Source organism: Pyrgilauda ruficollis, unplaced genomic scaffold (assembly GCF_017590135.1).
Source record: "Pyrgilauda ruficollis isolate IOZ18807 unplaced genomic scaffold, ASM1759013v1 scaffold54, whole genome shotgun sequence".
In the NCBI taxonomy this organism is placed as follows: Eukaryota; Metazoa; Chordata; class Aves; order Passeriformes; family Passeridae; genus Pyrgilauda; species Pyrgilauda ruficollis.
This window is the reverse complement of record NW_024527044.1, coordinates 7,406,067-7,430,796: the sequence shown is the minus strand read 5'-3', so window position 1 is coordinate 7,430,796 and position 24,730 is coordinate 7,406,067. Positions and strand designations below refer to the sequence as shown.

Here is a 24,730-nt window from a genome sequence, read left to right as displayed (position 1 = left end):
GGTGAATTTTCCCCAAATTATGTCTGAGAGGAAACAGGACGAGAAGAGGGAGCAGAGGGGAAAAGCCAATGAGTAAAACCTGTTTTTATAGAAACACCCTTGGCTCCCTTAGCTCCATCCTCACTTTCTGATCCCAGCCTGTGTGCCAGGACAGTGATGTCCCCATGGAAAAAGGAAAGGCTCAATGACAGCTTTCCTTTGGCTACAGAGCTCCCCCATGCATAATTTTGGGGTTTTAAAATGTGCCCAGTCACTCCCTGCCCATTCCCTTTTTGTCTCTCCCTTTTTTTTTTTTCCTTCTCTGCCACAATCCTGGACCAACCAACATTTTTAACCGGGATGTGATCTGACCAGAAACCTTTTGGTGGGTTTTTCCCCTTGAAACTTCAGCTTCTGGAATCATGGCACTCATGAATACATCTCAACCCATTCAAAAGAAATAAAAGATGTGACTTTCAGCTCCTCTAGCTGCAGCAAAATGCTGGTTTAAAGGACCCCAAAAGGCTTGAAGAAGAGGGAGGATTTCCAAACTGCCACTTTTTGATAGGAACAATTTTGGGATTTGGGACAGAGTGGCTGGGAATGGTAAATCCCGTTTTCCCTGCCATGCTGTTGTGGCTGTCCCTTGAAGCAGAAGGTGAGGGTGTCCTGGGTGGGATTCCAGGGTGTCCATGTCCTTTGCCTCAGCTGCGAGTGCCCCTGAGAGTCCATTTGGGGTTTGTGTATACACAGGATCGTGGCTCTCACCTCTTATCATAACAAATTGTTTTAGGAAACTGCTTCTCTGCTGGGAAAACTGCTCTCAGGCTGTGTTTAGAGCCTCTAAGTGGCCTGGCTGTGTTTGAAGGACAGTTCCTCCTTTGCTGAGTTGCTTCATTGGGTTGAGAAGACACTTCTGCAGGGGGAACTGTTGATATCAAATATCTCTCCAGCTGTAAACAAAAGTCCAGTGCTATATTAATGGAAGTCTCTTTCCATCCAGAGAGGGTGAAAGCAGGAGGGGGTTGGAGGGAAGTAGAAGACAACCTCGTTGTTTCTCATGCAGGAGGGTCTGACCCAAACCAGGGTAGGGAGGGCTCTTTGTCCCCTTCCACAGGATGGTTTGGGAAGAGAAATTAATAAATTGGCTGCTGGCTCTGAACTGAAGGATTCAAAATCCTTCCTTTTTCTGTTATCATTCCTTAGGTTCCTGATCCATCAGGTTTAGGCATTCAAAATGATCTCTCCTGTGCAAACAGATTTAATCACAGAATCCCAGAATGGTGTGGGTTGGAAGGGACATTAAAGCTCATCCAGTTCCACCCCATAAGTTTCACTACCCCAGGCTGCTCCAAGCTCAATCCAATCTGGCCTGGACCACTTCCAGGGATGGGTTCCTACAGAAAGCCCAAAGGTCTGGACTCAGGAATGGATGTAGTGCCAGGCTGGCAGAGTTGGGGTTTGCAGAGATGGCAGAAAGAAGCCACTTCAAGCCACGCTCTAGGCTCAAGCCTTGGGTTGAGTTGCAAGTGGGCATCTGGTTCTTCTGTTTGGGAAGGCAAAATTCCTCAGACTTTTGGTGAGCCAGATGTCCTGGAGGTGCGTGCTGGCAGGGAAAGCTCCAATCTGCTTTTCTGATGACCTCAGCATTGTCTGTATAGGCTGATCTCAGTGGATGTGAAGGACCTCTCCCAACGACCAAGTGTCACCAAGGGCCACATCCAAGAATTATTTTTTCCCTACCAGACCCCTGTGTCCCACTCAAGAGTCACTCCTGGCTCCCTGGGGACTGGATATCCCATTGTGGAAAGTATTTCTGACATGAGAGTACTCAAGGCCTCACCCAAGATTAGCAGGCTGTTGTGCAACACAAAAATGACATTTCCTGCTCTGGGGACCTTGCAGTGCTCATAAACATTAGATGTGAGGGGGAAAAAATCTCATTTTACACAGCAAGTTGATGACCAGGATAGGGATGGGATGCAATTCATCCTCTCCGCTGGTCATTCAGTGAGATTTCATGATCTGCTTTCATGTGAGAAGCTCCTTCATTGACTAAAGGCAGGGTTTTATGAAGAATTAAGTAGAAGGCCATCAGGATTAGCCAACACCGGGGACCCAGCCCATAAAAAGGACTGAATGATCCCAAGATACAAGATAAGGGCTTGGCAAAGGCACGTGGGGAAGCTGAACGTTCAAAGAGGAAGATGAGGCCACTCAGCACACATGAGGCTCCCCCAGCCGTGGGCTGACGTCCTCCTCAGCCTGATCAGCAAATCCTTCCCTCAACCCTGTCCCAGTGCTGGCTGTACCTGGCTTTGGGAGAGGGAGTAAATCTTTCCAGCAGAAAGGCCATTACAGAGGTCACCGGATGGACCCATAAATCTCCATTATCAGGCAGCGGCTCCTGTGCCACAGAACGGAAATTATTGCCCTGAGTGCGACTGGGGGAGCCTTTCCTTCCCCCCGCATTGTTCAGGGCCCTCCAGGAGCTGCTCGGGCCATTTGCTGCCTGAATAAACGTTTCCTTTCCCGGCTGCAAAGTACAAGGAATAAGTGTCAGGGGATCTCATAATGCCAGGATTTAGAGCTCCAGCCCTGAGCCAGAAGCCAAGGAAACACTTTGCTGCTTTTTCCTAGGGAGTCTCCTTAATCCCCATTATTAATAACAGTGACAAATTAAACAATTAGTGCATTTGAAGCCCAGTGACCTCCATGCCCAATTTAGCTCAGCCTGATGGTAGATCCCAGCTCCTGTGGGCTCTGAGCCCTGGGAACATTCTGGTTTCCTGGGTCCTGAACACCCACCCACATCAAACTGCACAGGCTGCGGGTCTTCAGGTGGCCCTTTCTCATTATTTTGTACATCTTCAGGGTTCTTCAGAGCAGGGGAGATGTCTGGCCAGAAGGACAGCTCAGAAAACTCCCTGTGACAACTTAATCCTGGAGTTCAGTGATGTTGTGAAATTATATATATATATATATATATATATATATATAAAACTATTAAAATATAATTTCTTCTAGAAAGAAATCCAGTTAATTATTTCCCACTTCCTTAGGGCCCAAACACCCTTTGTTCAATAAATGACACACACCAAGCCCATACAATCATCTCTAAACCAACTTCCAGCAGTGTTCAAGACACCTCCTGTGCCATCCCAAAGCATTCCTTGAAGCAGGTGAGGATATCTCTCCTCCAGGTGATATCTCCCCAGGTCAAGGAGCTCTCCCTGCTCTGTCAGGGCTGCAGGAGTATTTTTAATGAGGTTGAACTCTGCTGGAGTCATCTGACTCAGCACTGGGTGGTGCGTGGAGGGGACACACCCATCTGATAGGGGCTGTGATTAGGAGAGCCACCCATTGCTTGGAGCCTCCGTGTCCCCTGGGAACAAAGTCTGTCCCTGCCCCGTCTCAAACACCAATGATTCCTGTTTATGAACGTTCACAAGGATCACCTTTGCCTGCTGCTGAGAGGGGAAAGTCTCACAAATGTTATTGCCACGGAAGCAGAAGGGGACTTTTGGAAACTTCAACCAATGAAAGTTTGGATGGGGCTTGGAGCAAGCTGGGGTAGTTTAAGGCATTCCTGCCCATGGCAGGAGGTTGGAATGAGATGGGCTTTAAGGTCTCTTCCTACCCAAACCATTCTGTGATTCTATGGAAATCCCTTGAGAGAGATGTTCCGGTCCAAATCCCAAGGAAACTGGGGAAAAAAAAAACCCCAAAACCAACCCAAAGGCACCAAAGAAAAAGGGAAGAATATCAGTCCAATGCAGATGGGAAAGGAGAGGTCTCGAGGCAAGGTTTGCACTCCTCTTTTGGATGTCGATGAGAAACCAGCACTGAAAATAACATGGCACGGGAGCTGGAGGTGTCCCCCTCTTGGGAAATAACACTCAACACTTGGCAACTAATTATTTATTGCCAGCAGATAGGAGACTAACATTTTTCTAAAAGCAGAAATATATCCATACTTGATATTTTTTTGAGGGAACTTCTTATTCAAGAACTAGTCCAATTCTTAACATTTCTGAAGAACTGTTAGGAATTTTCTCCTTTGTCTTTTATTTAAAAAAAAAACTTTTCTATTTTGGTTTCCTGGTGGAAAAATCTCCAAGAAAGACCATATTTTTAAATTAGTCACAGGCAGGTCTCAAATCACTCAAGTTTTAACTGTTACCTTTTGATTACCTCTGCTCTGCTAAATTCTCCCTGGATTATGTCCACAACTCTGTATTTAATTATTTTCGAAGAAGAAGGCATTTTTTACAGGAAAAAAATTACTGCAAAAATACTTTGGCTTTTTCTTTGGAAAATTATAATCAAAAACCTCAACAACTTCTAAGATGAAAAAAAAAAAAAAAGATATATATATATATATATAAAACTATTAAAATATAATTTCTTCTAGCAAGAAATCCAGTTAATTGTTTCCCACTTCCTTAGGGCCCAAACACCCTTTGTTCAATAAATGACACACACCAAGCCCATACAATCATCTCTAAACCAACTTCCAGCAGTGTTCAAGACACCTCCTGTGCCATCCCAAAGCATTCCTTGAAGCAGGTGAGGATATCTCTCCTCCAGGTGATATCTCCCCAGGTCAAGGAGCTCTCCCTGCTCTGTCAGGGCTGCAGGAGTATTTTTAATGAGGTTGAACTCTGCTGGAGTCATCTGACTCAGCACTGGGTGGTGCGTGGAGGGGACACACCCATCTGATAGGGGCTGTGATTAAGGAGAGCCACCCATTGCTTGGAGCCTCCGTGTCCCCTGGGAACAAAGTCTGTCCCTGCCCCGTCTCAAACACCAATGATTCCTGTTTATGAACGTTCACAAGGATCACCTTTGCCTGCTGCTGAGAGGGGAAAGTCTCACAAATGTTATTGCCACGGAAGCAGAAGGGGACTTTTGGAAACTTCAACCAATGAAAGTTTGGATGGGGCTTGGAGCAAGCTGGGGTAGTTTAAGGCATTCCTGCCCATGGCAGGAGGTTGGAATGAGATGGGCTTTAAGGTCTCTTCCTACCCAAACCATTCTGTGATTCTATGGAAATCCCTTGAGAGAGATGTTCCGGTCCAAATCCCAAGGAAACTGGGGAAAAAAAAAACCCCAAAACCAACCCAAAGGCACCAAAGAAAAAGGGAAGAATATCAGTCCAATGCAGATGGGAAAGGAGAGGTCTCGAGGCAAGGTTTGCACTCCTCTTTTGGATGTCGATGAGAAACCAGCACTGAAAATAACATGGCACGGGAGCTGGAGGTGTCCCCCTCTTGGGAAATAACACTCAACACTTGGCAACTAATTATTTATTGCCAGCAGATAGGAGACTAACATTTTTCTAAAAGCAGAAATATATCCATACTTGATATTTTTTTGAGGGAACTTCTTATTCAAGAACTAGTCCAATTCTTAACATTTCTGAAGAACTGTTAGGAATTTTCTCCTTTGTCTTTTATTTAAAAAAAAAACTTTTCTATTTTGGTTTCCTGGTGGAAAAATCTCCAAGAAAGACCATATTTTTAAATTAGTCACAGGCAGGTCTCAAATCACTCAAGTTTTAACTGTTACCTTTTGATTACCTCTGCTCTGCTAAATTCTCCCTGGATTATGTCCACAACTCTGTATTTAATTATTTTCGAAGAAGAAGGCATTTTTTACAGGAAAAAAATTACTGCAAAAATACTTTGGCTTTTTCTTTGGAAAATTATAATCAAAAACCTCAACAACTTCTAAGATGAAAAAAAAAAAAAAAGTGAAATGTTTTCCTTTCTTGAGATTTTTCAAGGAAACGAGTTCTTTCCTGACCAGCTGTTCCAACCCCTTCTCTTTTCAAAGGAAGTTTATTTGATCTAGATTTTGGCTGTGACTCAATGGTCATTTTAAGGGTGAAAGTGAGGGTTATGGTAGCACTGAATCCATATGGACAAAAGTCACCTGGAGGGATTACCATCTTTTTGAAACCACCAGAATTGCTCCAGGGTAGTGAGATTTTCCTAAGCTGCTGGGAAGATACTGGATTCCTGCTTTTCTGGCTTCAGAGCTGCTTGGATACAATAAATTAGTGCTCTCTACCATTTCCCCATGGGTACAGGGTGTAATCTCCTGCCATTTTTAGCCAGATTTTCTAGGGAGAATTATGCTCACGTGAATATTTGTCTCTGTTAACTGGCGCCACTTCATTAATTTTTTTTGTCCTTTGGCCGCTTCACGGTTATGCAGTTTCCTGCATAATTTCCAAAAATAGTCTGGGGAAAAGAGAAAATAAGGCCATGTCTGAACATAACCCTTGCTAGACATCAGAGAATTCACATGGGACTGAGGCACAACTCAGCCAGAAGCCAAATTTTGTTGGTTTGTGCCTTGGGGAACAATTGTCTTCCAGCAGGAAGCTGAGATTTTTGTGTAAAAAAAGCAGGTGGACAAGCAAAAAATACAGTGAAGTTCTTGGTTTCTGGAAGGGTTTGTATGGAACGGGGAGGGAGCTGTGTCTTTCCAAAGGATGATGTGGTCGGGCTGTGTTGTGCTGACCTTTGAATCTCCTGGTTCTGTCACAGCCAGAGGGATTGGACTGGCCCAGCCCAGGGCAGTTCAGAGAATGACAGAATGGTTTGGGTTGGAAGAGACCTTAGAGTTCATCTCATTCCATGCCCTTGCCATGGGCAGGGACACCTTCCACCCTCCCAGGTAGCTCCAAGACCCATCCAATCTGGTCTTGGCCACTTCCAGGGATGGAACAGCCACAGCTTCTCTGGGCAGCCTATACCAGGGACTCCCCACCCTCACAGGGAAGAATTTCTTCTAACATCTGACCTAACCCTGCCCTCTGTCAGTTTAAATGCATTCCCCCTTCTCCTATCACTCCGTGCCCAATTGTTCATCAAATCCCAGCTGCAGCCGTTCATCTCATTCCATGCCCTTGCCATGGGCAGGGACACCTTCCACCCTCCCAGGTAGCTCCAAGACCCATCCAATCTGGTCTTGGACACTTCCAGGGATGGAACAGCCACAGCTTCTCTGGGCAGCCTATACCAGGGACTCCCCACCCTCACAGGGAAGAATTTCTTCTAACATCTGACCTAACCCTGCCCTCTGTCAGTTTAAATGCATTCCCCCTTCTCCTATCACTCCGTGCCCAATTGTTCATCAAATCCCAGCTGCAGCCGAGCCCCAGTGCAGGATGTACCAGGAATGCAGTGGGTGAATGCAGCAGGCCCTGGAGTGTGGCATCGAGCACAATAGAGATTTCCATCAAAAGCTGAGCCTCTAACACACAAATTCCCAACAATTCCTGTTATCAGTCAGCCTGAGCTGGGGTTTGAATCCCAGAACCATGGAATGGTTTGGGTTGGAAGGGACCTTAAAGACCATCCCTTTCCAGCCTCCTTCCACTGGGACGGGAACCTTCATGTGGATTGCTGCAACTTAGGAGATGTTTTCTGTGCAGAAAATGGGGTGAAGGCATACAAACCTCCCCTTGGCTCTCTGCAGCCATTCCCCCCAGCAGAGGGGCTGGGTGAGGAGCATTCCCATGGGGAGCAGGGCACATGGAATGGTTTTCCCTACCCAGCTGAGATGTAGCTGCCTGACCTCTGGGTAGTTCTGCTCTGTGGGGTTTGTGTTTATCCATGGTCTCAGGAATCTGCCTTGACTGTAACTAGGGTTGTTCACCTGCCTGGATCTGCTTGCCCTGGCTATGGCCAATCTTGAAAATTGGATAACATCAGAGCAGAAGGGAAAGGTTTCTATTTCTGTCTCCTGGTGTCTGTGTCCCAGCACATCCCTGCTGCCACAGAAGTCCTATAGCCACGGCAAGGAAATGAGTCCCTCTTCCCAATAATCCTGGGGGGGGGCGGCTTCCTTGGGGAAGGAAGAGCTGTTTCTTCCAAAAGATTTCTATAAAATCTGAATATTTGTGATTTCTTGAAATACGCCTTCTGGGCTAAACTGAGAAGCAGAGCAGCAATTAAAGGTATAGCCACATAATTAACGGAGTCTTTTCCCTTCTCTCCCATCTTGGCAGCAGAATTTTTTGATGATTATTCCGAGGGGCGAGAATGTGTCAACTGTGGGGCCATGTCCACCCCGCTGTGGAGGAGGGACGGCACGGGGCACTACCTCTGCAACGCCTGCGGGCTCTACCACAAGATGAACGGCATCAACCGGCCCCTGTTCAAACCCCAGAGGAGGCTGGTAAGTCAAGATCACACACGTGGGAGGAGGAGGAGGCAAAGAAATCTCGGCCAGCTGGAGATGCCAGGGGTGTTTCAACTCCCATCTGCCCAGCTGAAGTCCAGACTTTCAAAACAAGCCAGATTTTCTCATGCTTGGGTTACTCCAAGCCCTGGTACTGCCTGGAGCAGTTCTCCAGACACTCAGCCAGGCAAGTGTCTGGAGGAAGGGGCTGTAGGACACAGGGTGATTTTGGGATTTGTGGTGTCAGTTCAGCAAAAGCCAGTCTTTGCTTTAGTATCACTGCAGGTATATTTGGAGGAATGGCAACTATTTCCAGTTCCAGCACAGTACCAGTCCATCTTCTCTTATCCACAGGGGTCACTGCTGAGTGAGCCCCTCACTTCATGGTGACTTTTCTGGATACTTTTTTTTTGGATACTCTGCTCCCAGATCCGTTGGGTGAGGTGAAGCCTCCATTTTAGGGCAGGTCAGGGCATCCCAAAGCCTCTGGGCTCAGGGTGGGGTATGCACAAGGAACCTGGGGGACAGGAACAGGATTGTTCAGCCTGGAAAAGAGAAAGCTTTGGGTTGACCTAATTGCAGCTTTCCTGAAGGAAGCCTATAGGAAAGATGGAGAGAACACTATTTACAAGGATGACAGGACAACAGGGAATGGTTTCAAACTGAAAGAGCAGGTTTAAATGGGATATTAGGAAGAAATTCTTCCCGGTGAGGGTGCTGAGACCCTGGCACAAGGTGCCCATAGAAGCTGTGGCTGCCCCTGGATCCCTGGAAGTGCCCAAGGCAAGTTTGGATGGGGCTTGGAGCAACCTGGGATAGTGGAAGGTGTCCCTTCCCATGGCAGGGGGTGAAACTTGATGATCTTTAAGGTCCCTCCCAACCCAAACCACTCCATGATTCTTGTGAGCTCAGTGTTGATAATCTGCTGCTCCCTGCATGTTTTGGTGAGGGGTTTTGGGAAGGTCTCTGTGGTTCCAATGACATGAGTCCATCACCACAGGCTGAGAGGGTTGGGACTGTTCAGCCTGGCAAAGAGAAGGTCTTGTGGAGACCTCACAGCCCCCTCCAGTATCTGAAGGGTCCTACAGGGAATCTGTGACTCTTCATCAGGAACTGGAGTGACAGGAAAGGAGCAATGGGTACAGCTTTAAAGAGGGGAAATTTAGGTTAGATATTAGGAAGAATTTTTCTCTGTGAGGGTGGTGAGACTCTGGAATAGGTTACTGAGGGAGGCTGTGGATGCTCCAACCCTGAGAGTCAAAGCCAGGATGGATAAGGCCTTGAGTAACCTGGTCTAGTGAAGGTGTCCCTGCCCATGGCAGGGGACTGGGGCTAGATGAGCTTTAAGATCCCTTCTAACTCCTTAAAATTCTACGATCCTACAACATTCTGTGATTCAATAACATTCTATGATCATGAACCCAAGCTAAAAGCCAGATTTCCACACTCCTTGTTTTCCACGAGGCTCCATCCCCACACTGCCCTGCCCTTTGCATCGCTCAGCCCTGTCTGTGCCCAAACCCAGCCGTCCCCTGCGAGTGACAAAAGTGACCTGGGCAGCCTAAGCGCTGCCAGCAGCCACAGGCACCGAGCGCCCTCTTGTGAAACGCCTTTCCAGAGACTGATCCAGGCAGGATCCCACCCCGGCACCCAGGACCTTCCCTCTCTCATTTACTGGCCTCTAAGGCCTGAGCTTTGAAGGATGATGGCAAAAGTCAGGCAGGTGTGGAGGATGCGGCTTTTTCTTCCTCCACCTCCCACTGTTTCCCAGCACAAAACTTGTATTTTATATGGCTTCAAGCCCGTTGCTTTCTCCTGTTGCCTTCTGAGCCTGACTGAACCAGTTCACCCAGAAAAGGAACTTTGAGCCTGCTCCCTGCACTAATTCATTAGTGAGGCTTCCTATTAATTATCCCTCTTTATCAAGAGGAGGAAAACGCTGCTGGAGGCTTCTCTTTTTTATCTTCCCCTTGAGCTCTATAAACAACATAGCACAAAGCCAGCAAGGAATATGTAACATTTATGGTATTGATGACATTTTATTGGGTAGCCATGATGCCTGGAAGGGCTTGGGAGCAGGAAAAAGCAGGATGGTCAGAACCAGACACCGTAGTGTAGGTGTGTACACGTACAGGGGGTCTCTAAGCTGCCACTTGAGCTGCTGGAGATCTGGGGCTCTGTTCGGGTGATGTGGGATTCTGGAGAAAGGACGCTCAGGAGGGACCTTCTGGCCCTCCAAAACTCCCTGACAGGAGGGTGCAGCTGGGTGGGCTTGGGCTGTGCTGCCAGGAAACAGGGACAGGATGAGAGGACAGAACTTCGAGCTGTGCCAGGAGAGGTTCACTTTGGACATCAAGAAGAATTTCTTCACTGAAACAGCAGTCAGGCATTGGCAGGGGCTGCCCCGGGAGATGCTGGAGTCCCCATCCCTGGAGGTGTCTGAGGAACAACTGGAAGTGGCCCTCAGTGCTCTGGGCAGGGGGACAGGGTGGTGATCAGTCACAGGTTGGACTCGATGGTCTTGAAGGTCTTTTCCAATGGTTCCATCTCATGTCCCTGGTGCTATCTGAGATGATGACTCCTGGAGTCAGTGGAAAGGCAAGAGGGGCGGAAAGAGGCAGCTGGACAACTGCAAAGGGGCAAAAAGATAAAAAGCCAGAGAAATACGAGAGGCAAGAGGAGAGGGAACCCTGAGGCGTGGTGGAGCGAGCTGGTTGGGATGTGGGGCACTGCTGGTGAGGGCATTGCAGGGCTCACTGTTTCCTTGCTCTGTTGTCCCCACAGTCAGCATCCCGCCGTGTTGGGCTCTCCTGTGCCAACTGCCACACGACGACCACCACGCTCTGGCGCAGGAATGCCGAGGGGGAGCCCGTCTGCAATGCCTGTGGGCTCTACATGAAGCTCCACGGGGTAAATCCTTGCTGTGGGAGGTTGTTCATGGCACCAGGCTGGGGGCTGGGTTCTTTACATAGCTCTGTGCTCTTCTGGAGCTGCTTTTCCTGCTGTCCTTTTGGGTTTAGTCCCCCTCAAGGTTACGTTGTGTTTATACCTTCAAAGGGGTGTACATGCTGGGTATTGCTCACTTACTAATTAGGTCCTCTTTGCAAATAAGGCTTAAAACCTAATAAAAAAGGCCCAGATTCTTCCCGCTTTTCAGGCACTTTTGCAAAAAAGCCAAGTCTGAAGCACAAACACATGAGCTGTAGTTCCCTTCTGGCCCTAAAACACTCAATACCATGGTGTGATCTGCCTTCTTATCCCCATTTGGATGCACATCTTGAATCTCTCTTTACCAGGGAATTTGGGCTCCATCCTGTTGTTGCTTTCAATTAAACCAGCTCAACCACAAGTCAGAACTGGAATTATGTTCTCTTAGATGATCTTAAGGACATTCAGAAACCCATGTGCTTTTTCTCTTTGGACCCACAGGTCCCAAGGCCTTTAGCCATGAGAAAAGAGGGAATTCAGACAAGGAAACGCAAGCCTAAGAACCTTAACAAAACAAAGGCACCAGCAGGTAAGTATTGAATGAAGGAATTTATTTTATTATGTGTATTTGTGTGTGCACTTGTATTTCTGACCCTAGTGCCCTCGAATTAGAGAGATCCAATGACAAAACAGGCAAATTTTTAAAAAATGGGGGATGTCTAAATACCTGCATACCCTTCCAACTATTTTAAAATTTATTTTTACCACACACTTCTGGGTGAGTGAGCACAACTCTGTACTGAAAGGTCTTTGGAAAGAGCCTGTTTTACCCTCTGGTTTCTCCCAGGCCCATCCAGCAGCGAGAGTCTTACCCCGACCACCAGCTCCACCAGCAGCAGCAGCAGCACCACGACCACCGAGGAAATGCGCCCCATCAAAACAGAACCTGGGCTCTCATCTCACTATGGGCACCCCAGCCCTGTTTCTCAGGTACTGAGGGGAGGTGTTGGCAATGGGAAAGAAAAAAGGAAATAGGATGGTAGACATGGGGAGAACATCCTCCTAAGTTTATTTAGGTACTTAAAGACAAGCACCTGAAGGGAGGTTGCAAGAAAAGATGGAGAGAGACTATTTACAAGGGTCTGCAGTGATAGGACAAAGGGCAATGGCTTCAAACTGAAAGAGAGAGGTTTAGATTGGATATAGGGAAGCAATTCTTTCCTGTGAGGGTGGGGAGGCCCTGGCACAGGGTGCCCAGAGAAGCTGTGGCTGCTCCTGGATCCCTGGAAGTGTCCACGGTCAGGCTGGATGGGGCATGGAGCAACCTGGGATAGTGGAAGGTGTCCCTGTCCATGCCAGGGAGTGGGAAGGAGATGATCATTAAGGTCTCTTCAAACCCAAATCGTTCTGTGTTTTCAGAATTACAAAGAAAAGGAGACAGGAAGAAAGAGCCTGCCCAAAGTATCCCACATAGGGTGCAATCTCCAGCCCTGCAGCAAATCCAGACACATTTTTACAACAGCACCAACCCACACTAAAGGGATGTATATGGTCCTCTAAGTTTTGAAGGGTTTTTTTTTTTTTACATTCTTCTTTTTCCATAGGCATTCTCAGTCTCTGCCATGTCCGGACATGGATCATCCCTTCACCCTGCGATCTCAGCTCTGAAGCTTTCCCCCCAGGCTTACCAGTCAGCCATGAGCCAGTCTCCCCAAACCAGCTCCAAACAGGACTCCTGGAACAGCCTGGTGCTGGCTGAGAACCACGGGGACATCATAACTGCATAACCTGGCCCTTTCCCTATGAACTCCAGGCTGATCTGCTTGAGAGATGAAGAAGATGCCACGTAATCACCAAGTCAATGTTGTCTCCACCTCCCCTGCTCTCCTGCCTTCTCTTCCCTTGTGACATGTTCCGGTAAAGAGAACTTATCTGAGGTGTAGGGGAGCTCTTATGAAATGAACAGAGAAGACTCAAATCTCAGAGTAACTCAAGGATTTGAAGCCTTTTTTCCCCACTTTAAATGAGCCTCTCTATTTGACTGTCACACTTACTATGAAACAGCCAGAAACACAGAAATGGACACAGTTCTTGAGTTTTATTTAACAATATCTGGCATTTTAAGGCTCAGACAATGGTGGAACAGAGACTCTTCTTCTGTCACCACCCATTCTTTTCCCAAACAGAAGAAAATGCCGTTGTCTTCTCATGACCTAAATTCAGTGATCTTCCACCAAACAGAGCCAGTTCCAGGACAGTTTGCTGAACAGACTTCACTAGAGATTCTTTAGTGGCTTTAGTGGATTTGACATGATGTAGGGCAGAGAAAAAAAGAGACATCCCCCTTCCTCCTCAGCTCACACATGTAGAGCATTGTCTTAATTTTTCTAGATGGTCTGGAAAGCTCATGAATGTCTGTATTTAATAGTAACTCCTTTCCTATTTATCACTACGAAATCATGGGACTGTGTTTCCAAAAGGTTGTTGGCTGAGCCTGGAGTAGGTCTGTCCAAAGTCAAAGGAGGATTTTGGAAGAAGGAACCTTCTGGAAGAAGGTAGATGAGACCCATGCTGGTCAGCAAATCCTGGAGGAAATGGCTGGGCTCTTCCCTGATGGATAGCGACAAGCCAGGTTTAGAGATGATTCAAGAGCACAGCAAGTGAAAGATGCTCTTCTAACACTGCTGGGCCACTGCTTTGCAGACAGATAACTTAATTATTTTGCCTATTTTTATGTTGGTTTGGATGCCACTGATGAAATCTGACTGTCACTTATTTTTGACTGTACTGTGAGTGCCCACTTTCCCCCAACAGCTGGCTCGTGACCATTTCCCACATCTAATCCTTTAGGATTTCACTTTTTGCAACAAGCAGTGGCTTCAGCCCCTACTGGAGATGGCAGGGGCCGTTTTCCTTATCAAATATGTGCACAGACTTGCTTGCCTGCAAGAGAAGCACAACTCCATTAAACAAGACTCGACTGTTTGCTTGCCCATAAGGCTCTCAGCTACCAGGGAATCCTGACAAATGGAGTTGGAAGAGATGCTAAGAGCAGGACTCATTCCCTTTTCCCAAAGGGATCAGTCCTGCCTAATCCAGCCCTGACTGCTCTGCCTCTGGTTTAACAAACTCAAACTCCAGCACACCTCCCCTGAGCAGTCCAAGTGCTTCACCAGATGCTTCCCATGATGTTTGCATCAACATTTCCAAGGAAGGACAGCTTTGCCTGTCCACGCAGAGAGTTCCTGGGAGACCTCATCCTGCAAGATTCTTCACTCTGGTTTCTGTCTGCTCCCAAGCTCTGTTACCCTCCTTGCCTACCCAGCTCCTCTCTTTTCCTCCCTGCATCCAGAACTCGAGTACAGAACCACCAGGTGAAAAATCTCTAAGGGGGATTGTGCAACCCTCGAAATGTGCCACCCTCTGCCTCCCACTGTTTAACACTCCCACAAGGAGTGTTCTTCCACACAAACTAAAGCACATGACTTGGTGAAGAGGAGAGCCACGGACAGGTTTGAAGCAAAAGAATGGCATTGTGTTGTCTTTGCTTGAACTCACCCTTTTCCTCCCTGAGGTGTAAAAGCTTCTCTAAGGAGAAGGATTCAACTGGACTGGTTGTGACTGGAGAGTCCTGGACCCTCCTGCATTCACCGTTCTCTCCATAGCTCATATTTGCAGGGTTTTGTGGGGGTGACAGAGCCTCCACACTCCCTAGAGAAAAACACCATGGCAATGATGCCATGGGAACAGCTGGGTGGTGTATGCACCAGTTCCCACTGTTTTGTGGAGCTAATGCGGTGTTTAACCTCATTACAGCTAATTACAGATGAGGGAAAGACATTCATGAAACATGAATATAAAGAAATTAAATTCTGTGATTTAGTTCAGACCTGCTAGGCTTTAGAGAAGAGGCCAGAAATGGCACTGAAAAATATGAATTTGAGGTGAAAACACACAGGTGTTTCTCCATTGGCAGGAAGGTCTTTAACTAAACTCCTCCTTGAAGTAAATCCCTTTGCAAATGGCAGTCTCCGGGGATCTGGCTGTGAATTCCTGGCCATTACACAGCAGTCTGCACCACAAAATGCCACGTAGCTCATGCCAACTTCTGAGACATCCAGAACTACCCTGGAAAGCCCCAATAGGGAGTGGAGCCTCCTGAGAGGGAGTGGAGCCTCCTGATGAGGATTAAAAATCCAGACCAACCACACCCCCATTTCTCCTTCCATCTGGAGGCTCACACTGGCTCTACCTTCCCTTCCCTATTGCTGTGCTCCTCCTCCTTCCCTCAAAGCCAAATTCCCTGGTGGGATTTTTCTCCTGCCCTTAAAACCCATTCAGAGATGCCAGAAAGAACTCTGCTTATAATGCCAGAAGGAAAAATCCCTGCAGAACATATCTGCCTTATGTCCCTTTGGTAGAGATTTATTAACTGGATTTTAGCCTTCCTCAAAGACTGAAAAACAATTCTTGAAACAGAGTGAGGAGCATTTACAAGTCCCTGATAACAGGCAAAGCTCTGGGGGCTGTGAGGACAGCTTTAGGGGTAGAGGACAACTCTTTAGGGGAAGAAATTAGATCTTTTGTCCCCCTTTCTGCACCAGAAACAGAAGTTTGGATACACCAGGCTCTGTGGTTCTTTTCAATCACCCAAAACTGTTGTAAAGCTGCTGGTGGCCCAGGAGGTTTTTGTCTTTTTCAGGCCAGTGCTTATATCAGGATGGTGAGAGACTGACCTCAGATGCAGCATCACCATTTCAGGAGGGGTACAAACACACCATAATTGATAGGTCCCTTTCTTCAGGGCTTCTGAAGATCAAATTACAGAATAATTTAACTCAGAAGGGACAAGATCAAGTCTCTCAAGGCCTTGTTCAGGCAACTTTTGAATATTCCCAAGGATGGAAATCCCACCATCTTTCTGGGTTCCTGTTCCACTGTTTGACCGCTCTAATGCTGGAAATGTTTTCCCAAGAATCACTGGCTAATTAATTACTCACATTTGGGGATTCCCATGTAAGGAGTCATTGTGGGAGGCTGAACGTGGTCTCCAAGGCCAGGAATCACTCAGAGCCACGTCTTGCAGGGTTGGCTAAAGCAGGATGGCAAACTCCAGAGGTGACAGACCAAGGGATACTCACAGGACAAGAGGATTAAAGTGCTGCCACTGTCAGGACACTCAGCTCCTTCCAGTAAGAGGAGCCAATTACAAAATTACAGGTTCCACCTGAGCTCTGCTTTCCTGCCTGTGATGGAGGAGGCAGTTAGAGCCTGCTTTGGTAATGAATTAGATACAATTATTAGAGACCTATTAAGGCAAAGTAATTATTGGTTTTGTTACTGCTTTTATTGTTGGAGAACCTAATGAGATCCATACCAGGTTCTACACAAATACAGGACTGAGAACTATCCCTCCTCTGAGGAGCAAGAGGGAAGGGCCCACTCCTCAGAACACCTCAGCACATTTAAAACTGCATTTGTGGGATGTGTTCCCCTTGAGATCATCCCTAATCAGGCAAATTTGGATGCTGAAGGGTTTACAGCACAAGGTTTGGGTGTGTCAAACCAGACCTTGGCACTAGCCCAGTGGCAACTGAAGTGAGATGGGCAGATGAGAACCAGGACAGGGAGCCAAGAAAGGTCATTTAACCACTTCTAAATGTCTTTGCTCTTTGTGCAAGTGCAGTATCTTGATTCACTTCAGATATTCTTTGTAAATCGATCGGACAAGATCCACAGATCGCTTGCAATCTTATGGGCTTGGATGGAGAGGGTGCAATCAGGAGGAGCTCAGGAATATTGCAAGGGAGCTTTAAAACCAATCGACAACTCTCAATGTAACATTGAAGCTGTGACTACGTCAGGGGTGGTGTTTTGTTTTGCCTTTTTTTTTTTTTTCTCCCCATGTATAAAGTTTGAAGCTTCCCAGGTCTTCTGGGAAGGTCTCACAGAAACAGACACTTATTTGTAAGGGGGAGAGGGAAACCAACCAACTGAACAAGCTGTAATTATTTAAAGATGTAAAAAAATATCTATTATGAAGTAGTATGGCTACCAATCCACGTAACTTCTACACCTTTAGAACTAATGGAAATAAAACAATGATAATAAAACCAGAAGGTTTCTGCTTGATTCTTTTCTGCTTGTCTACCCTTGTAGGCTTATTGGAGAAGGCAGGGGGTAAATGATGAAATACTGAAAACATGAAATGCACCCGGAGAAGAAATGGTGAAGTGGGTCCTGTCCCAGAGAGGTCACAATATAAAAATTACAGGGAATTTAAAGTCAGAAAAGATGAGATCAGTTTTCTCAGAGACCTGTTCAGTCAAGTTTTGAACATATCCCAAGAGGGAAATCTCACCACCTCTCTGGGTTCCTGTTCAGTGTCTGACCACCCTCACGGTGGAAATGTTTTCCCAAATCATAGAATGTCAAGGAGTTGGAAGGAACCTTAGAGCTCATCTAGTCCCACCCCTGCCATGGGCAGGGGCACCTTCCACTAGACCAGGCTGTTCAAGGTCTTATTGAACCTGGCCTTTGACACTTCCAGGGATGGGGCAGTCACAACCACCTTCGGCAGCCTGTTCCAGTGTCTCACCACCCTCAAAGTTAATAATTTCTTCCTAATATCTAATCTAAATTTCCCCTCTTTCAACTTGCACCCATTACTTCTTGTCCTATATAAAATTCCTATTTAATAAATATTAGATTATTAATGATAAAAATCTTTGGTAAATTAATTGCCTAGACCTGGGAATTCCCAAGCAATGAGTCATTGCAGGAAAATCAATGTTATCCCCAAGCCCCAGAGCCACACAGGGCCCCCTCCTATACATAAGATTTGGAATGGCCAACACAGGATGAAGAACTCAGAGGTGACAGACCCAGCTTGGAGCAACCTGGTCTAGTAGAAGGTGTCCATGCCCATGGCAGAGAGGTGGAACTGGATGATCTCTAAAGGTCCCTTCCAACCCAAATCAGTCTGTGACTATGATTTTAATATAAACGAGGAAAAGGCTCAGTACATAAGGAAAAGCCCCCAAACACAGAAGAGAGGGGGAAAGCCCTTGGGGGCACTTAAAAACCATCATGACTTAGCTTTTTGGTCTTCTCGCTGAGTTTTACTCGGTAGACCTTGTTTAGCCTGAATGCTTCCAGCTGAACTCAGAGGCAACAGCCTCCAGCCGAAATCAGGCTGTCAGCCAGGGCTGTGCTGAGCCACCTCCCACTCTGCAGGGGCACAGCCCTGCTCTGAGCGCCCAATCACCCTGCCAGGTACTGCCCAGCTTCCTTCCCAGAACAACCGGCTTACAAACCGGTACAGCTGGTGGGGTGAGTGAGGCCAACACCTGGAACCCGCCCATCCCTCCCCCAGCAGCCAACTGGGGAGCTCCCCTGCTTTTTGGGGAGGGGAGGGAGGATCTTCCTCCCTTGTAAAAAGGTGGGTGGAACAGATTTGTGTGCAGTCCTGTTGAGGGTGTGTGAAGGTGCTGTGGGAGGAGTCTGAGGGCAGAGGAAGGGCTGTGAGGAACAGGGGGGAAGGCTGCCCAGGCTGCTCCATAAATGGATGCATAGGGTGGGTCTGGGGAGAGCAGTGGATGAGAGGTGGATGCAGGAATGTGGGGCTTGGGGGAAAAGCAGTGGGTGCCTTCATTGCCCTGGGACGATGTGGGTGAGAACGGGGTGGGAACTCAGTGCCTGTTTTCTGAGGATGGCTCCAAACTGATGCTTGGCTGAATGTGAGAAGATGGAGAGCTCTGCACCCCCCTGACTGCGTGTGGAGGGTCAGAGCTGTGCCTTGCAGCCCCTGCAGGAGCCTTGCCCAGGGGTGTAAGGTCACAGGGAACCTTCCTGAAATCCCAGGCAGAGCTGGGGTGAACTGCATGAGCCTTGTCCTTGCTCTGTTCTGCTGTGGGTGCTGGGCTTTTGTCTGGCCTCAGGAACTGGGAATGAGTCCATACAAGGGGAGGATTTGTCCTGGAGGCCTGGCTCCCTGTCCCAGACCTGCAGAGGTACCCGCTCAGGTACCATGCTCATGGTGAGATGGGTGTCATGCCCTGCAGAGGGCTGGGGATGGTTTTCCTTCTCTTCCTCCTTGGAGAGGGGAGTGCTTTGGATGAGACTGAAGTGGGTCTGTAGTAAAAAGCATGAAACAAAGAGGTACATGGGGATAAGGGAATCAGGTACATGGGATAAGGATGGCAGATGCTGGTGGTTCTGATGTGCTGGGGAACAAGGCAGTTTCCCTCTTAAGGAGTGTTCCTTTGCTGTCAGACAGGCTACAGCTGGGGCAGTGTGAGCATTAATACCTTACAAAGCTCCTGGCACTTCCAGTCTCTCACATGGAGCTGTGAAGAGCTGACTTAGCAGCAGTCAGAGCTCTGCAGGTGATGAACTTCCCTGGGATGTGAGCTCTGGGCCCACAGGGCTGTCCTGCCTGACATGAAACCAGTGCCTGGAAAATCAGGGCAGACTTTCTTGAATGACCTGTGCCCAGCTGTTTCCAGGGATCCAAACTGCTGCTGGTGCCTTTGGCAGCAGAAGCATCCTTTAGCTGTCTCATGATCAACATAATATGAAGATTTTTTGAATAAAACTAGAGCAGGCCTGTGAATAATCATCACATGCCCTTGAAGGCAGAGGACTAAAGCTCAGTCTTTTATGCTGCTAAATCTAGTTTTGATGACCACTTAATATCTGTACATGGATCTAAGACATTAAATTAATGTTCCCTAACATGTTTTCCTCTTGTGCCCTTCCAAAAGGAATTTGGTTTGTGCTGCAGCACAGGAAAGGCTGGCATGAGGTGGGAATGGCTCTTGTGGTGGGGCACTCCAGGGTTGCTGCTGATTTTCTCATCAGGCTGTCTCAGAGCTGTGCCAGGTGCCTCAGAGCCCTGTACCGAGTGCTGTGGCGCTTGAAGCTGAGCCTCTGATCAGTGCTGGTCTCTGGGATTAGTCTGCAGGGAGAACTGGTGCTGTGGGATGAAAGCCAAGCCGAGCCTTCCTTGTACACCCACAGCCAGCAGAAGTCCCCAGAAAAACTGCAAGTGACTGGGGCTTCATGCCAGAAATAACTCCTTATGTATTGGTGTGGCTTCCTGGAAGGAGCTGCAGGATGGTGCTGCCTCATCTCCCCCTCATCCCTTCTGCTCCCAGATGCTGTTAGCAGAGTGTAGGAATGCTTCCCAACTGGTTCCATACCATTGCAGTCAGTGGGGCAAGCAGTGGGTAAAGCCAGGGGTGGGGATGTTCTAATTCCAGGGCTGATCTTTCCATTGGAGCAGCACTTGCCGGGGTGTATAGGGGAAAAAGATGGGTCACTGGCCTGTGCTGGTACTGGGTCACTAATCATAAAATTACAGAATGGAATGGGTTGAAGGGACCTTAAAGATCATCTACTTCCAACCCCTGTGATGTGGGCAGGGAAACCTCCCACTGCCCCAGGAAAGAAAGGACTTTGGGAGATTCCCCAGGCCAAATTCCTGTTTGCAGTGTGAAAACTGCCATTGGAATATGTTATTCAGGGCTGTGTTGGATTAAATTATATATATCTGCTAGGATGGAAGCTCCTCCACCATCCTGGTCCTATTTATCTTCATGGACTTTTCCACAGGAACTTGAGGAAAATTAGGAGAATATTTTGTGTATTTCTGAATTGCAGCTTCCCTTCAAGTCTAGGGCAGAGTGTGACAAGGACCTGCTAATCCCTCTGCAGCTGCTGGAGATGCCAGAGGGCCCGTCAGTGAGGAAGTTCCAGCTGCTGACCTCCCCTTTTGTGGGACAAGTGGTGGCCAAGGTGGGGGGAAGCAGCCGGAAGCTCAGTGTGAATGACCTGAATGCCCTGAGGCTCCAGGACTCCCAGGTGCGTTGAATTTACAGATCCATGACAAGTCTGAGGGCAGAAATCACCATTGTCCTGCACCTGGGTGAGAGAAGGTGCAGAACCTGTGAATGTTTCCCTCAGGGTTTCACCTGGCTAAGTTGAGATGTCTGTGCTGTGGGTACTTGTCAGAAGTCACACTGGGTTGGTCCTGCTGGGGCTTCACTGGCCTGACACCCCCAGATGATGATTTGGACCTGACTGGTCAAACCCTAGTGCAGCCTCGCCTCTGATTAAAGGTGCGGAGCAAAATTAAAAGCACAAAATGTGCCCAGCACAAAGTGGGAAGATGAATTAGAAGCAATGATGACAAATTTCAAACCCCTGAGTGTCTGTCCTGGTGGGCCTGATGGGAATCTCTGTGAGGGATTCAGAATTGAATGGCATCTAAACACCTTCTGCTTCAGGCAGGCAAAGAAAGGAATCTGCAAGGATGACCCCAGCTCTGATGGGTATGGCATGGATGCTGATGAATCCCATGTTCAGGGTGGGCTGATGTGCCCTCTAATAGAGGTTGTGGAAAATAAGTCCCTTGTATGGAAAGAGACAGAGGTTTTGTCCCTGGAAGTGTTCAAAATCAAATTGGATGAGGGCTGAACAACCTGGTCTAGTGGAGGCTGCCCTTGCCAATGGGTGGGGGTTTGGAATGAGATGAGCTTTAAGGTCCATTTGAACCCAAGCCTTTCTAGAATGTTATGATCCTTTATGGATCACATCCCACCTCTTTTCTCAGGTTCATGGGAAGAACTTGTACCTGGCATTTGTGGCAGCTGAAGGTCCTGTTGGACCAACTGCAGAAGAGACAGCGCTGCAAAGAGAGGCTGCTTGTGGGGCACACTGTCCTGCCCAGGGACAGCAAGGACAGGATGATGCTCCACATTCCCATTCCCAGGATGAGGAGCTGCAGGAAGCCCAGCACTCAAGATCTGAAGGCCCAGAGGCAGCAGAGGGTCGGGGCAATTGGCTGCGCATCCACTTTGGCATGTTCGGCAGCGTCCGGGCAAACGAGTTCTCAAGGGCAAGCAGAGCCAATAAAAGGGGGGACTGGAAGGATCCTGTGCCCAGGTATTTCCTCTTTTCTCCCACACCAAATCTGCGTGGGAATGCTCTTAGCCTTGATTTTCTCTGATAATTTTTAAGGCATGAGTGAATGTGGGGTGTGTTCAACCAGAGAATCCACAGTGGAATTGTAGGATGCAGTTGTCTGGGGATTATAGTACCAGCTCTGCTAAGATTTTTATCTTGAAGAGAGAAGTTTTAGGACGCCAGGCTGAATCATGCCCTAAAAGTGCCAGTTTCTCCCAGTTACATGTTTTTAAAAAATCCTTGGATAAATAACAAATGTCTCTTTCACCTGGAATCACAGGGTGGAGTGATGCTGTAAAAGGCAGCAGTGAATTGAAAACATGGCTATGGTTTGTGTCCTATATCCCACTGGAATTGTACAGAGCAAGGAGGAGCAGCTTCCCAGAGAAGCTGTGCCTGCCCCATCCCTGGAAGTGTCCAAGGCTGGACAGGGCTTGGGGTAGGGGAAGGTGTCCCTGCCCATGGCAGAGGGTGGCCCAAGATGATCTTTGGGTTCTCTTCCAAACCATTTTATGATTCTGTGATTTTTTTGAAGGATAACTTTATTTCTATACAAGTATTTTTAGACACAGTTTTTTGTGCTACTTTTAACATTCCTTTCTCTGATTTGTGGACTGTCCTGCTGAAGGCTTTGTCAACCAGGGTCACAGGGCAGCAGAAGGACAAACTTTTCACCAGCTGTGTGGGTTTACCACCGAGCTTCATGGCTGCTGTTGTTAAAGATGCCACCTTGCCTTGAGACAGTGGCCAGCTGCAGAGTATAAAAAGTAGTTCAGAGATGTTTCTGATAAGAGACTCCAACTTCCCTGCTTCTCCCAGGCTGGTTCTGCATTTTGAGAGTGGAGGCTTCCTTGTTTTCTACAACTGCCGGATGCTCTGGTGCTCCTCTCCGAGGGCTGATCCTGCTTCTGACATCCTGTCTGTGGAATTCCACCGTGGCCGGGCGCTGCGTGCCCTCTGTGCACCCGATCCCATCTGCTACACCCTTCTAGACCAAAGATATTTTTCAGGGCTGGGTGAGTTCCAGGGAATAGGGGCAGAAGGAGAAATGGAGGAAGTTGGGTGGGATGTCTACAGATGCAGAAGTGCATGTCTGGGCAGTTTTCTCTTTAGTTTAAGAGCTTCTGGTTGATCCAGCTGAGGACGTGTGGTCATCCTCAAAGTGTGTAACAATGGCAGAGGGAAGAGAACCTCTTCCAGTCCGATCCCAGCTCTAAGTCTACTCTTTGGATGCCACCTCTGGTACAGGGAATGGTGTTGCTGGCTGTGATCCTTGAGGCAGAAATCACAGGTTGGAGCCAGCAGCCTGCATTACCTTGATGAGAAATACCCTTAGTGTCTCCTTGTTTCTGACCCCTTCCAGGAAACATCATTAAGAACGAGATCTTGTACCTGGCCAGGATCCACCCGTTAACACCAGGCTCCCTCTTGGCTCTCTCGGATCTGGAGCGTCTGCTGGACTGCGCCGTTCAATTCAGCTCTGAGTGGCTGCACAACAAACTGCGTGGCCAAGGGCTGCACCCCCAGGTGTACCAGAAGGAGCAGTGTCCCCTGGGGCATCCCCTGATGAAGGGCACTTTTGGACCCTCAGGTGGCTTCAAGAGACTGACGTGGTGGTGCCCTCAGTGCCAGCCTGCGGTGCTGCCAGGGGATGGGGACCCTTCCCCAGTCACTGAGTGACCTGTCCTGCTGGGTGGTCTCTTGATCCCTGCTCTTTATTGTCCTAGAAGGTCTCTGTGGTTTCTTTTAGGTTGTTGAGTTTGGTCCTTAGGGAGTTGTCAGAGTTAAGTGCTCAGTGGAGGTGCCAGGTCCCCAGAGTGGCTGCAGAAAGGAAAAAGTGGCTGTCCATGTTTTTTTTCTTTGTCACAGTGACACCACAGTGTAAAGAGTTTGAGCAGGTTTGAGGTGCATTGGTCACCCTGTTCAGGTGGAAGTGGATGGGAAGTGTAGAAGGTTGAGCAGGGGATTGCTGTGGTCTGAAGTGACCCTGTCACTTGACCCCGGAGGAGTCAGCAAAACAGAGGATATCCCTCTGCCTAAGCAGCTTGATTAATTAGGAATTAAATAATCCTACCTCTGTTTGGAGCTGAATACCTGTGTGCTGGGCTGTGATTGGGTATGGTTAAACATGAGGGGCTGTTCCCTGTGTCAGATCTGACAGGAACAGCTCTCTCCTTCCACATCAACATATACAAAATGTGTGTCAGCAGCGCTCGGTGGAGCTCATCTCTGCACCCACAGGTTTCAGCTTTGTGGCAAACTGCCAATTCTAGATCTCACTGTAAAAATTAAAAAAAAATTACAGTGTGTGGTAGTGTTGCATAAAACTCAGGATCTCCAAGGAAACCTGAAAGCAGAAAGGTTTGGAAATAGAGCTGTGTCTCTGTATACTAGGTGGGAACTGCTGCTGTCCTCTCTCCCTGGATTTGAGTTTATTTTAATAATAAGTTGTTGACTTGAGCAAAAAAAAAAAAAAAAAATAAAAGCTGGAATTAGAATCAGTGATGTTCATCTCAAGTGTGTCCTTTTGGTAGTTTCTTGGTTAAAAACTGGGCTGTACATGGAAATTCCAGCTGCCTGGAATTGGTTAACAGCTGCCTCATTGGTGCTGCCTCTACAGAGTGGTACCAGTGACTTTCCTTGGCTGTGTAAGTGGTCT

At 47.8% G+C, this 24,730-nt stretch overlaps 2 protein-coding genes across 3 annotated transcripts in view; both read left to right on the top strand.

The window, feature by feature from the left end:
* GATA4 (GATA binding protein 4) overlaps positions 1–17,216 on the top strand; it is a 30,033-nt gene extending 12,817 nt beyond the window's left edge. The window contains exons 2-6 of one of the 2 annotated variants that reach the window (XM_041480921.1): positions 8,006–8,172; positions 10,960–11,085; positions 11,605–11,692; positions 11,951–12,093; positions 12,708–17,216. In XM_041480921.1, coding sequence (XP_041336855.1) covers positions 8,006–8,172; positions 10,960–11,085; positions 11,605–11,692; positions 11,951–12,093; positions 12,708–12,890 — 707 coding nt within the window. In that variant the 3' untranslated portion in view covers positions 12,891–17,216. Of the gene's footprint in view, positions 1–8,002; positions 8,173–10,959; positions 11,086–11,604; positions 11,693–11,950; positions 12,094–12,707 lie in introns of both variants that reach the window. The other variant, XM_041480920.1, reaches the window with a different exon arrangement.
* Positions 17,217–19,915: 2,699 nt separating this feature from the next.
* On the top strand, positions 19,916–23,751 carry NEIL2 (nei like DNA glycosylase 2). Its single transcript, XM_041480978.1, is given in 5 exon segments — positions 19,916–20,148; positions 20,784–20,967; positions 21,719–22,050; positions 22,891–23,087; positions 23,435–23,751. Coding segments are annotated over 5 exon segments (1,263 nt in total).
* Positions 23,752–24,730: the final 979 nt, after the last annotated feature.